The 13,235-nt window shown below is 36.7% G+C and overlaps 1 protein-coding gene across 2 annotated transcripts in view; it reads left to right on the top strand.

Annotated features, from left to right (window-relative positions):
- Positions 1 to 13,235, top strand: part of RARRES1 (retinoic acid receptor responder 1) — a 75,390-nt gene that overhangs the window by 25,849 nt on the left and 36,306 nt on the right. For both annotated transcript variants that reach the window (XM_039236050.1, XM_039236049.1), the window contains exon 4: positions 1,014 to 1,150. In XM_039236050.1, the coding sequence (XP_039091981.1) occupies positions 1,014 to 1,150 (137 nt within the window). The remainder of the gene's footprint in view (positions 1 to 1,013; positions 1,151 to 13,235) is intronic.

Genomic DNA, 13,235 nt, shown 5'->3' with positions numbered 1-13,235 from the left:
AGAGGGCAGGGACCATCTTCGTGACCCTCCCACCACCCCTGCAATCTGTGAATGATATTTGAATTGATAACCATTCTAAACCACCCGAGTTCTACCAGTACAGAAAAGAATTTATGCTAATGATTATTTTACCAAGAAGGATTAATTTCCTAGTGGGTTTGTTCTTATTTCTCACATATTATACTATTATTTGGCTTATATTTAAGCTAAAAATATCTCCACCAAGTTGCATGAAATGATGGTCCATGAGCAGTTATCTCATAAATCAATAACTTGCTAAAATTTGAGTTCCTAAAAGTCACAAAAGGTAATTTATTAATCATTGTAATCCCACCTTAATCAGTGTAGTTAAGTTGGTTTTAATAAATGTTTGCTGAAATAAAAAAATATTGTAATTCCAAAAACAATACCACAGGAAAAAACCTCCTGATTTCTGCATGTGTTCCAAGTCACTAACAGAGATACTGCCAATTCATTGATTAGCTTTAAAGCCATGATCAGAGAAAGACATTTAGTGATTGGCAAAGACCATCACATTGACTATAGACCCAGACCAGAAGATAATGTGGAGAAGATAACTGATAGACTTTTCCATCTAATTTAAAGACGTTTCTCAACTAACAAGACTTTGAGTACCATTATAGCTCTTACTTTGCATTAATATCATACATTTGTACTATATTAGTATATTAGTATAGTGTATATTAGTGTATGTATACTAATATATATAGTTATATTAGTATAGTATATGTTAGTATATACATACTATAGTACATTAATATAGTACAGCAAATAAGTTTTTTTAGTAGCTTTACTCAGTAGGACAAATTGAAGCACATAAATCTTCATATGATGTAGAAACAGGTAAGAACAAGTCATGTGTCCAGCTCAAGATCTTCTGTAAGAGATGACGAATGTGACTAAACTTATGCCCCTATTTCAGTACTGAAACATATGAAATTTTACCCACAAAATGTCATAATACAAATGTGCTTTTGTTTTCTTCCTCTCAGATAACCATGGACATATTGATCCTTCTCTGAGACCCATTTGGGATTTGGCTTTTCTTGGTGGCTCTTACGTGATGTGGGAAAAGACAACCCAGTCTTTACACTACTACATGGCACAGCTCAGCAGTGTTAACCAATGGGTAAGAAAAAAACTTAGTTATTTTTATGTCACAAGATACAACCAATGCAGTGTTTTAAAACTAAATTAATGTGAATTTCTAATTTTATGTCAATAGTTTCATTCATTCAGTAAAGATTTCTGTGTCTGTAATGGGCCAGGTATAGTTTTAGAGACTGTGGACATAGCAGTGAACAAAAAACACATTGTAGCTGCCCTCATTGAAACTCTAGTGAGAGAAGACACAGACTGTAAACTAATAAATAATTAATATGTAGTAAAAGGTGGTAGTGTGTGCTATGGAAAAAAATAAGGGAGAAGGGAATGCAAGGTGTTGATAGAATTACTACTCATATTGTCTAATTTGAGCAAGGATGAGTGTGGGGCACAGGCCTGGGAGAAGTGAGTAAACCATGCCTCCAAAGGGAAGATATTTTCAGGCAGAGGGAACTGAGGCAGCAATGTGGCGGATGGGTTGGAGAAATAGCAGTGAAGCTGGTGTGGCTGGAACAGAGTCCGCAAGGGGAGGGTGCCGGGAGATGAAATCAACTGGAGAGGACCAGTTCCTGTAAGGCCTCACAGGCCAGTAGAAGGACCTTGTCTTTTACTCTTGAGAGGGTTTTTAGCCCAGGAGTTGTAAGATCTGACTGACTTACAATACCATCATTCTGGTTGCTGTGTTGAAACCAGACCACAGAGAGATGAGAGGAGGCAGCAAGACCAGCAAAGTATCTCAGTAATCTAGGCAAGGCCTGGGGGTGGTAGCCGTGGAGGTGGTGGGAAGTGTTTGGATTCTTCATATATTTTGAAGTTAGACCAACTTTATTTGTTGATATGGATATATCCAAGAATGAGAAAAGTCAGGGATGAGTCTTATGACTTTGGCCTGAGTAACTAGAAGGACAGAGTCTTCATTTAATGATTGGGGAAGACTTTAGGAGGAACAGATCTGGGAAGAAATTAGCTTGATTTGAGGCATTCTGAATTCTACTAAATTATCATATATGTAGGATTTAAAGCCACAAGAGTGGGTGACATCATAGAGGATGTGTAGGTAGAGAAAAGAAGGTCTGTATTGAGAGTCCTGCTACACTTATAACTTTAGAAGTTGAAGATATAAGAAAAGAAGGTGTTTCAAGGATGAGGCTTGACCATATCCAGTGCTGGAGAATTATGTATGAAGAGCCCTGAGACTGACCATTTGATTTAGGCTGTTGGAAATCACTGGAGAGCTTGTCAAGAGCTATGTCTCTGACGTGGTGCAGGCAAAAGCCTGAGTGGAATATGTTGGGAGAGACTGGGAACAGAGAATTCATCTCTTCCATCTATTTCAAGGAATTCGGCTGTAAAGGGGAGTATAAGAAAGCAAGGGGCTATAGCTACAGGATGGGTGAGTATAGGGTTGAAAGAAAGTTTGTTTTCTTTTGTATTTTTGGGTTGGGAGATTTAACAGCATATTTATATGTTGCTGGGAAAAATCCAGTAGAGAGGGGCAAAGTAGGACTTGTAGGAAAGCAAAGGAAGAATTGTTGGGGTTCATATATTTGAGTGGGCAAGAGGCTAGGATCAATCCAGGAGTTGCTTTTAGACAGGAACATGGAGAGTTCTCCTGGAGGGAAGGCAGAGAAGCAATGGCATAGTTTCTGACAGGAGGCTGAGTATCCTGGAGGGAGCCCATGGAAATTCTCACTGCTTCTGTGCTCTCACTGAAAGAGGCAAAGTCATCAGGTTGGAGCAAGGATAAGAGCTGAGGGGATGCGTGGACTTGGCATTGTGCACCGCTGCAGGCTCCTTGAATGCCTGGGCTCATGAATTTCAAGGAGGACCAGTCATGCTGAGCTGTCTGGGTGCAGGCACAGAGTAGGCCAGAAGTGGATGTAGCCCAATATGGGGTTCTTGTCAGGCAAGGGTGATATAGAGAGAAAGGGGGCATTTCCACAATAAACAAAGTCAACCACTCCAAGAGAGGCAAGCTGAGCTAATTAAGTACAGATTTCTAAAATCCATTTTCTTCATGGATGTGTGAAGCTGTAGATTCACCTATGGGTGGATCATCAGTGAATATCTTCTGAGTACAAAGATTTGCCCATCATCAAATAAGCACTTACTGAAAAAAATTTTATTATTTAAAATTGATTCTCAATGTTCTATTAGTTTTAGATGCACAACATAGTGATTAGACAATTCTACATATTAGCTAATGCTTGCCACGAAAACTGCTGTTAGCACATCTGTCACCATGCAATGTTATTACCGTATTATTGACTGTGTTCCATGTGCTGTACTTTTCATCTCCATGATTTATTTATTTTATGACTGGAAGTTTGTACCTCTTAATCCCCTTCACTTAATTCACCCATTCGCCCATTGCTCACCTCTGGAAACCACCAGTTCTCTGGATTTATGAGTCTGTTTTCTTTGTCTTGTTACATTTCACATATAAATGTATGTGTCCTCTGCCTTATTTCATTTACTGTAGTACCCTCTAGGTCCATCCATGTTGTTACAAATGGCTAGATATTCTTTTTTATAGCTCAGTAATATTCCATTCCATTCCATGCCTCATCTTTCTTATATATTAATCTACTGTTGGACACTTAGATTGTTTCCATATCTTAGTTAATTGTAAATGATGCTGCAGTGAACTAAAGGTGTATCTTTTCCACTTAGTATTTTCCTTTTCTTTGGGTGAATACCAAATAGTGGAATTTTTGGATTGTGTGGTATTTGTATTTTGAACTTTTTGAAGAGCCTCCATGCTGTTTACCATGGTGGTTGTGCCAACTTACATTCCTACCAGCAGACACTTGTTATTTCCTGTCTTTTTATTTTAACCATTCTGACAGGTATAAGGTGATATTTCATTGTGGTTTTGATTTGCATATCCCTGATGATGAGTGATTTTGAGCATCTTTTCATGTGTGTGTTTGCCATCTGTATATTTTCTTTGGAGAAATATCCATTCAGGGCTTCTGCCCAATTTTAATCAGATTGGAATTTTTTTGTTTGTGTTGAGTTGAATGAGTCCTTTACATACTTTGGATATTAACTCCTTATCTGAGAAATCATTTTTAAATATCTTCTCCCATTCAGTATGTGGCCTTTTTGTCTAGCTGATGTTTTTCTTTGCTGTGAAAAATCTTTTTATATTGGTGTAGTCCCAAAACTTTATTTTTGCTTTAGTTTCCCTTGCTTCAGGAGATATATCCATTCATATGTTGCTAGAATCAGTGTCTAAAATACACAGCCTGTGCTTTCTTTTCAGAGTTTTATGGTTTCAGGTCTCACATTTAGGTCTTCAATCCATTTTGAGTTTATTTTTGTGTATGGTGTAAGAAAGTGGTCCAGTTTCCTCTTGTATGTAGTTGTCCAGCCTTCCCAACACCATTTGTTGAAGAAACTGCCTTTCCTCATTGTAAAGTCTTGACTTCTTTGTCATAGATTAATTGACCATATAGGTGTGGGTTTATTTCTGGGCTCTCTGTTCTGTTTCACTGATCTATGTGTCTATTTCTGTGCCAGTACCATTCTGTTTTGATTACTGTGGCTTTATAGTATATCTTGAAACCTGGAATTGTAATACTTCCAGTTTTGTTTTTCTTTGTCAAGATTTCTTTGGCTATTTGAGTCTTTTGTGGTCCCATACAAATTTAGGGTTATTTGTTCTAGTTCTGTGAAAAATAGTATTGGTATTTTGATAGAGATTACATTAAATCTGTAGACTGCTTTGGGCAGTATGAACATTTTAACAATATTCTTCCAGTTCATAAACATGAACTACCTTGCCATTTGTTTGTGTTTTCTCCAATTTCTTTCATCGGTATCTGATACATTTCAGAGTATAGGTCTTTGACCTCGTTGGTGAAATCTGTTCCTAGGTATTTTATTCTTTTGGGCATAATTGTCAATGGGATTGTTTTCTTTACTTCTCATTCTGCTACTTCATCATAAGTACAGAAATGCAACAGATTTCTGTAACTAATTTGGTATCTTGCAAGTTTACTGAATTCATTTATTCTGATCATTTTTTGGTGGAGTTTTAAGGGTTTTCTACATATACTATCATGTCATCTGCGAATAGTGGAAGTTCTACTTCTTCCTTATCAATTTGAATGATTTTATTTCCTGTCTGATTGCCACAAGTAGGGCTTCAGTACTATGTTGAATAAGCGTGGTAAGAGTGGACATCCTTGTCTTGTTCTTGGTCTTAAAGACAATTTCAGTTTTTTACCATTGAGTATGAGATTAGCAGTGGGCTTTTCATTCATGGCCTTTTTGTAGGTTGTGGGATGTCTCCTCTAACCCTACTTTGTTGAGAGTTTTTATCATGAATGGGTGTTATATTTTGTCAGATGTTTTTCCTCTATCTGTGGAGATGATCATAGGGTTTTTATCCTTTCCCTTGTTGATGTGATATATCATGTTGATTGATTTGTTAATTTTGAACCACTGTTGCATCCCTGGAATAAATCCCACATGATTGTTGAATGATCCTTCTAATGTATTGTCGATATCAGTTTGTTAATAATTTTGTTAAGTGTTTTTGCATCTATATTCACTAGAAGTATTGGCCTGTTTTCTTTGTAGTGTCTTTGTGTGGTTTTGGTATCAGGATAATGATGGCCTGGTTCTGACTTTCATTGGGAGTTTTTATTATTACTGATTAAATTTTATTACTACTAATTGGTCTGTTCACATTTTTCATTTCTTCCTGGTTCAGTTTTGGAGGATTGTGTTTCTAGAAATTTATCCATTTCTCCTAGGTTGTCTAATTTTTGGCACATACTTTTTCATAATCTCTTCTAAATCCTTTGTATTTTTTCAGTGTCATTAGTTATTCTGCTTCATTTCTGATTTTATTTGATTCCTCTTTTTTACTGATGGTTCTGGCTAAAGAGTTATAAATTTGCTTATTTTTTCAAAGAAGAGGCCCTGGGTTTCATTTATCTTTCCTGGTTTTTGATGTTTGGTTTTTGTTTTTTGGTTTCTGTTTAGTCTCTACTTTCTGCTCTACTATTTATTTCTTTATTAGCTTTGGCTTTGTTTGTTGTTTGTTTTTTGGGTTTTTTAGCTCCTGTAGGTGTAAGCTTGTTGTTTGAGATTTGTGTTGTGTTGTTGTTTTTTAAAAGAACCAATGATAAAAAAAAAAAAAATTTCCATGTGAAGTTCCTCTTTTTTTTCATCATTGGTTTTGATGTCTATTATTTTATTACCAGTATTAAATGGACTCATGAAATTTAACAAAAAATTTTTAAAGAATATGTGACATTCATTTTTGTACAGTCATTTTGTTTGCTCCTTTATGCCATTTAATAACACTAAACAAACTTTATGAACCCCCAAATAAATCACTTCTTTCAGGAAAAGTTATTCAAGAGATACCAACTGGGGGCACTTGAGTGGTCCGGTCAGTTAAGTGTTCATCTCTTGATTTTAGATCTGGTCATGATCTCATGGCTTGTGAGTTCAAGTCCTGCATCAAGCTCTGTGCTCTCAGCTACTTGAGATTCTCCCTTTCCTCTCTCTCCTCTCCTCTTCCCCTACCTCTTTCTCAAAATAAATAAATTTAAATTCAATTTTTTAAAAAAATCTCAGATGTTTGTTTATGCAAGCTGTCTTTGTAGTCAGCTTACTTTGAAAGCTCTTTGTGTTTTTTAAATAATATTTCCAGTATAGTTGGGGGATCTGGGTGGCTCAGTTGGTTAAGTGGCCTACTTTGGCTCAGGTCATGATCTTATAGTGCATGAGTTCAAGCCCTGTGTAGGGCTCTGTGCTAACAGCTCGGAGCCTGGAGCCTGCTTTGGACTTTGTGTCTCCATCTCTCCCTGCCCCTCCCCCACTCATGCTCTGTCAAAAATAAACATTAAAAATATAAATAATAGCAGTGCCTGGGTGGTTCAGTCAGTTGAGTGTTTGACTTTGGCTCGGGTCATAGTCTCACAGTTCATGAGTTCAAGCCCCTGCGTTCGGCTCAGTGCTGACAGCTCTGATTCTGCTTCAATCTCAGCTCTGCTTCAGATTCTGACTCCATCACTCTCTGCCCCTCCCGCTACCTCAACTATAAATAAACATTAATTTTTTTAAATATATAAAATAATAAATAAACTATAATTGCAGTATAGTTAACAGTGTTATATTAGTTTCAGGTGTACAATATAGTGATTCAACAATTCTGTATATTGCCTCATCATGGTAAGTGCATGCTTTTATCCTCATCATCTATTTCACCCATCCTCCCACTCCCCTTCCCTCTGGTAATCATCTGTTTGTTTTCTATAGTTAAGAGTCTTTTTATTTTTGGTCTCTTTTATTCTTTGTTCATTTGTTTCTTAAATTATACAAATGAGTGAAATAATATGATATTTTTCTTATCTAACTTATTTCACTTAGCATTATACTCTCTAGCTCCATCCATGTTGTTGCAAATGTCAAGATTTTATTGCTGTTATTCAATTGTGTGTATATACACCATATATTTTTTTTATCCATTCATCTATTGATGGACACTTGGGTAGCTTCCATAGTTTGGCTATTATAAAACTGCAGTAAACATAGGGGTGTATATATTTTTTCAAATTAGTGTTTTTATATTTTTGAGTAAATCCCCAGTAGTGGAATTACCAGATCATGTGGAAATTCTATTTTTAATTTTTTAAGGAACTTCCATACTGTTTTCCACAGTGGCTGAACTGTATGTCTTTCCTTCTCTTTCTCTCTCCTGTTTTTTTGTTTTGTTTTGTTTTGTTTTGTTTTTTGAGAGAGAGAGCATGAGCAGAGAAGAGGGATGGAAGATGGGGGGCAGGCTCCATGTTCAGTGCAGAGCTTCACACAGGGCTTCATCCCATGACCCTGGGACCATGACCTGAGCCAAAATCAAGAATTGGATGCTCCACTGACTGATCCACCCAGGCACCGCTGTGTGTCTTTTTTGTAGACATGTTTTTCTGTCCATTTTTAATTAGGTTATTCAGATTTTTTGTGTTGAATTGTATCAGTCCTTTATGTATTTTGGATACTAACCTTTTATCAGATATGCCATTTGCAAATATCTTCTCCCATTCCATAGGTTGCCTTTTAGTTTTGTTGATTGTTCCCTTTACTGTGCAGAAACTTCTTATTTTGATGTAGTCCCAATAGTTTATTTTTGTTTTTTTTAATTAGAAAAAATTTTTTAATGTTTATTTACTTTTGAGAGAGAGAGAGAGGGAAACAAGCCTGACACAGGGCTTGAACTCACAGACCGCAAGATCATGACCTGAGCGGAGGTTGGATGCTCAACTGACTGAGCCACCAAGGCACCCCTACTTTTGCTTTTGTTTCTCTTGCCTCAGGAGTCATATCTAGACAAATGCTGCTATGGCCAATATCAGAGAAATTACTGCCTGTGTTCTCTTCTAGGATTTTTATGGTTTCAGGTCTCACATCTAGGTCTTTAATACATTTTTAGTTTACTTTTGTGTTTAGTGTGAAAAGTGGTCCAGTTTCTTTCTTAAATATAGCTGTCCAGTTTTCCCAACACAATTTGTTGAAGAAACGGACTTTTTACCATTGTATATTCTTTTCTCCTTTGTTGAAGATTAATTAATCATATAATTATGGGTTTATTTCTGGGCTTTCTATTCTGTTCCATTGTCTGTTTTTGTGCCAGTACCATACTGCTTTGATAACTACAGCTTTGTAGTATATCTTGATATCTGAGATTGTGATACCTCCAGTTTTGTTCTTTTTCAAGATTGCTTTGGCTATTCAGGGTCTTATGCTGTTGTTCCATAAAAATTTTAGGATTATTTGTTCTAGTTTTATGAAAAATACTGTTGGTATTTTGATACGGATTTCAGTAAATGTGTAGATAGCTTTGGGCAATATAGAAATTTTAAAATATTGTTTCTTCCAATCCATGAGCATGGAATATCTTGACTTTTGTATCTGTCATCTTCAATTTCACTAATCAATTTTTTATAGTTTTCAGAGAATAGGACTCCTTGACTAAATTTATTCTTAGGTATTTTTATACTTTTTGGTGCAATTGTAAATGGGATTGTTTTCTTAATACCTCTTTCTGCTGCTTCATTATTAGTGTATAGAAATGTAACATTTCTGTACATTGATTTTTGTGCCCTACAATTTTCCTGAATTCATTTATCAGTTCTAGCTTTTTTTTTTTCTTTTTTTGGTGGAGTCTTTAGAATTTTCTATGTATAGTATCATGTCATCTACAAATAGTGAAAGTTTGGGGTGCCTGGATAGTGCAGTCAGTTGAGCATCTGACTCTTGATTTCAGCTCAGGTCATGATCCCAGGGTCATGGGATCAAGCCCTGTGTCCGGCTTTGTGCGTGCTGAGCATGGAGGCTTAACATTCTCTCTTTCTTTCCCTCTTCCATTCTCCCTGACTCACACCCTTTCTCTAAAATTGAAAAAAAAAAAAAACAAAAAACCCAAAAACCCAACAACCTAGAAATACTGAAAGTTTTGCTTCTTCCTTACCAGTTTGGATGCCTTTTATTTCTTTTTCTTGTCTAGCTGCTGTATACACCCTCCGATACTGTGTTAAATAAAAACAGTAAGAGTGGACATCCTTGTCTTATTCTTGATCTTAGGAGAAAAGCTGTGTATTTCATCATTAACTATGATGTTTGCTATGGGGTTTTTTTATGTGACCTTTATTATATTGAGGTATGTTCCCTCTAAACCTACTTTGGTGAGGCTTTTTATCATGAATTTATGTTGTGCTTTGTCAAATGCTTTTTCTGCACTTATTGAAATGATCATATAGTTTTTATCCTTTCTCTTTTGATGGGATGAATCCCATTGATTGATTTGCAAATACTGAACGACTCTTGGAACCAGGAATAAATCCCACTTGATTGTGATGGATGCTTTTTTAAATATATTGTTGGAATCAGTTCCATAATATTTTGTTGAAGATATTGCATCTATGTTTATCAGAGATATTGGCCTGCAGTTCTTTCTTTGTAGCATCTTTATTGTTTTAGTGTCAAGGTAATGCTCATAAAATGAATTCGGAAGCTTTCTTTCCTCTCCTGCTTTTTGAAATAATTTTGAGAAGAATAGGTATAAACTCTTTTTTTTTTTTTTTTTTTTTTTTTTTTTTTAGTAGAGTTCGTCTGTGAAGGCTTCTGGTCCTGTACTTTTGTTTGTTGGACTTTTTTTGATTACTGATTCAATCTCATTGCTAGTTATTGGTTGATTCAAATTTTCTATTTCTTCCTGATTCAGTTTTGGGAAGTTATAGGTTTCTAGGAATTTATCTATTTCTTTTAGGTTGTCCAGTTTGTTGGCATATAATTTTTCGTAATATTATCTTATAATCCTTTGTATTTCTGTGGTATCAGTTATTCCTCCTCTTTTATTTCTTGTTCTGTTTGAGTCTTCTTTCTCACTCTTTCTTTTAATAAGTCTGACTAAAGATTTATCAATTTTGTTGATTATTCTCAAAGAACTAGTTCCTGGTTTTGTTGATCTGTTCTATTGTTTTAGTGTCTATTTTGTTTATTTCTGCTCTAACCTTTATTATTTCCTTCCTTCCACTGGCTTGGGTTTTGTTTTGTTTTTTTCTCACTCCGTTAGGTTAGGTTGTTCATTTGAGATTTTTATTGCTTCTTGAGGAAGGCCTATATAGCTATCAATTCCCCCCTTAAAACAGCTTTTGCTGCATCCCAAAGATATTGGATTGTTGTGTTTTCATTTGTCTTTATGTATTTTGTATTTCCTCTTTGATTTCTTGGTTGATCCATTCATTGTTTAGTAGCATGATATTTAACCTCCATGTGTTTGTGGTCTTTCCAGATTTTTTCTTCTGGTTGATTTCTAGTTTCATAGCATTGTGGTAAGAAAAGATGCATAGTAATACTTTGATCTTTTTTAATTTGTTGAGAATTGTTTTGTAGCCTAAAATGTAATCTATTTTGGAGAATCTTCCATGTGCACATGAAAAGAATATGTATTCTGTTGGGCGCCTGGGTGGCTTAGTCGGTTAAGCATCCGACTTTCGCTTAGGTCATGATCTCGCGGTTCGTGGGTTCGAGCCCCGCGTCGGGCTCTGTGCTGACTGCCAGCTCAGAGCCTGGAGCCTGTTTCAGTCTGTGACTCCCTCTCTCTCTGACCCTCCCCTGCTCACACTGTCTCTCTCTCTCCTAGAAATAAATAAAAATATAAAAAAAAAATTAAGAAAAAAAGAATATGTATTCTGCTATTTTGGAATGGAATACTCTGAATGTATCTGTTAGATCCATCTGGTCCAATGTTTCATTCACAGCCACTGTTTCTTTGTTGATTATCTGTATGGATAATCTATCCATTTATGTAAGTTAGGTGTTAAAGTACCTTATTCTTACTGCATAACTTTATTAGCTGGTTTATATATGTTTTGTGCATATTTACAACGTTTATAGCTTCCTGTTGGATTGTTCCCTTTATGATTGCATAGTGTCCTTCTTTGTCTCTTGTTACAGTCTTTGTTTTCCAAAGTATTTTGTCCGATATAAGTATTGCTATCCTTTCTTTTTCTCTCCATTTGCATGATAAGTGCTTTTTCTATATCTTTACCTTCAGTCTGCATGTGTCAGACTGAAATGGGTCCCTTGTAGGCAAGCATAGAGATGGGTCTTGCTTTTTTATTCATTCTATCACTCTTTGTCTTTTTTTTTTTTTTTCAGTTTATTTATTTTGAGAGAGAGAGAGAGAGAGAGCAGGGGAGGGGTAGAGAGGGAGGGAGAAAGAATCCCACGCAGGTTCTGCATGAGCAGCACATATTCTTTGTCATTGAATTCTTCATCTCTGAACGGTCCTTTTTCACAGTGTCCCACTTTGCTATGGACAGATCAGTTCCCGTGCTGTTGAGAGGTTTCTCTGAGGTCGCCACAGGCACACTCATGGGTGAGACCAGCAGACAGGCTAGGTGTCTGCAGTCTGCCTCTGTCACAGCTGCAGGCATACCCAACATGGTGAGACTTGATCCACGGGCAGCTAGCAAAGAGGACTGGCTGCAGGGACTGTGCACTTGCCAGTGTGTGGGTCGTCTCCCCACCTCCCCAAGGCAGGAGCCACTTTGGAGTGGCTTCCCTGCTGGGAATTGCTTGCAGGGTGTGGTAGGGCCTGCTTTGGAGGGACACCTGCTGCTGCAGGGGGGTTGGATGGGACAGGATCTATCATGCAAGCAGGGTAGATGGAGAGTGTTAGCACTGGCTCCTGCAATGTCCTGCCATCTAGCCTGGGGAAGGGGAAGAGAAATGGCAGTATCCGCATTTTTGTTTCTGGAGAAATCTCCTGAAAATCCCTATTCCTCCAGGGCATGTTCTTAGATCAGTAAATAAATGTTTTTCATTTAGAGCCCAGGTGCTTTTCAAACTACAGATTCTGTATTGTGTTTCAGGCCAACTATATTATTGTGTTTCTACCTTTATTATCTTAATATTTGTGAGTTTCTACCTTTATATCTGGTAATATTTGTTTAATGTATTTAGGTGCTCCTCTATTGGTTGTGTAGGTATTTATCTATTCTTGTAGGCTTGATCCCTCTATCATTACGTAGTGCCCTTCTTAGTCTCTTGTAGACAGTCTTTGTTCTAAAGGCTCTTTTGTCTGATGAAAGTAATGCTACCATGGCTTTTTTGTCTCTTACATTTGCATGGAAGGAATGTCTTTTTTTCAGTCCCTTCACTTTCAGTTTGCTGTGTCTTTAGGTCTGAAGTGAGTCTCTTGCAGGCAGCATAGAGCTTTTTTTTTTTAATCCATTTACTCATCCTGTGTCTTTTGATTGGAGCAATTAGACCATTTACATTTAAAGTTATTATTGATTGGTATATACTTACTGGAGTTTTGTTCATTGTTACTAGTTTTGTATTTCTTCTCTATTTCTTGTTCTCTTCCTTTGTGATAACTTTTAAATTTTTTAAAAATGTTTAACTTTTGAGAGAGAAGAAGACAGAGAGTGAGCAGGGGAGGGGCAGAGAGAGAGAGGGAGACACAGAATCTGAAGTGGGCTCCAGGTCTGAGCTGTCAGCATTAGGGCCCAAGGTGGGGCTGGAACCCACGGCTTAAGATCGTGACCTGAGCTGAAGTTAGACACTTAAACAACTGAGCCACT

Source organism: Hyaena hyaena, unplaced genomic scaffold (genome assembly GCF_003009895.1).
Source record: "Hyaena hyaena isolate Hyena2069 unplaced genomic scaffold, ASM300989v1 scaffold_105, whole genome shotgun sequence".
Taxonomy (NCBI): domain Eukaryota; kingdom Metazoa; phylum Chordata; class Mammalia; order Carnivora; family Hyaenidae; genus Hyaena; species Hyaena hyaena.
This window is presented reverse-complemented; position numbering and strand designations above follow the sequence as displayed.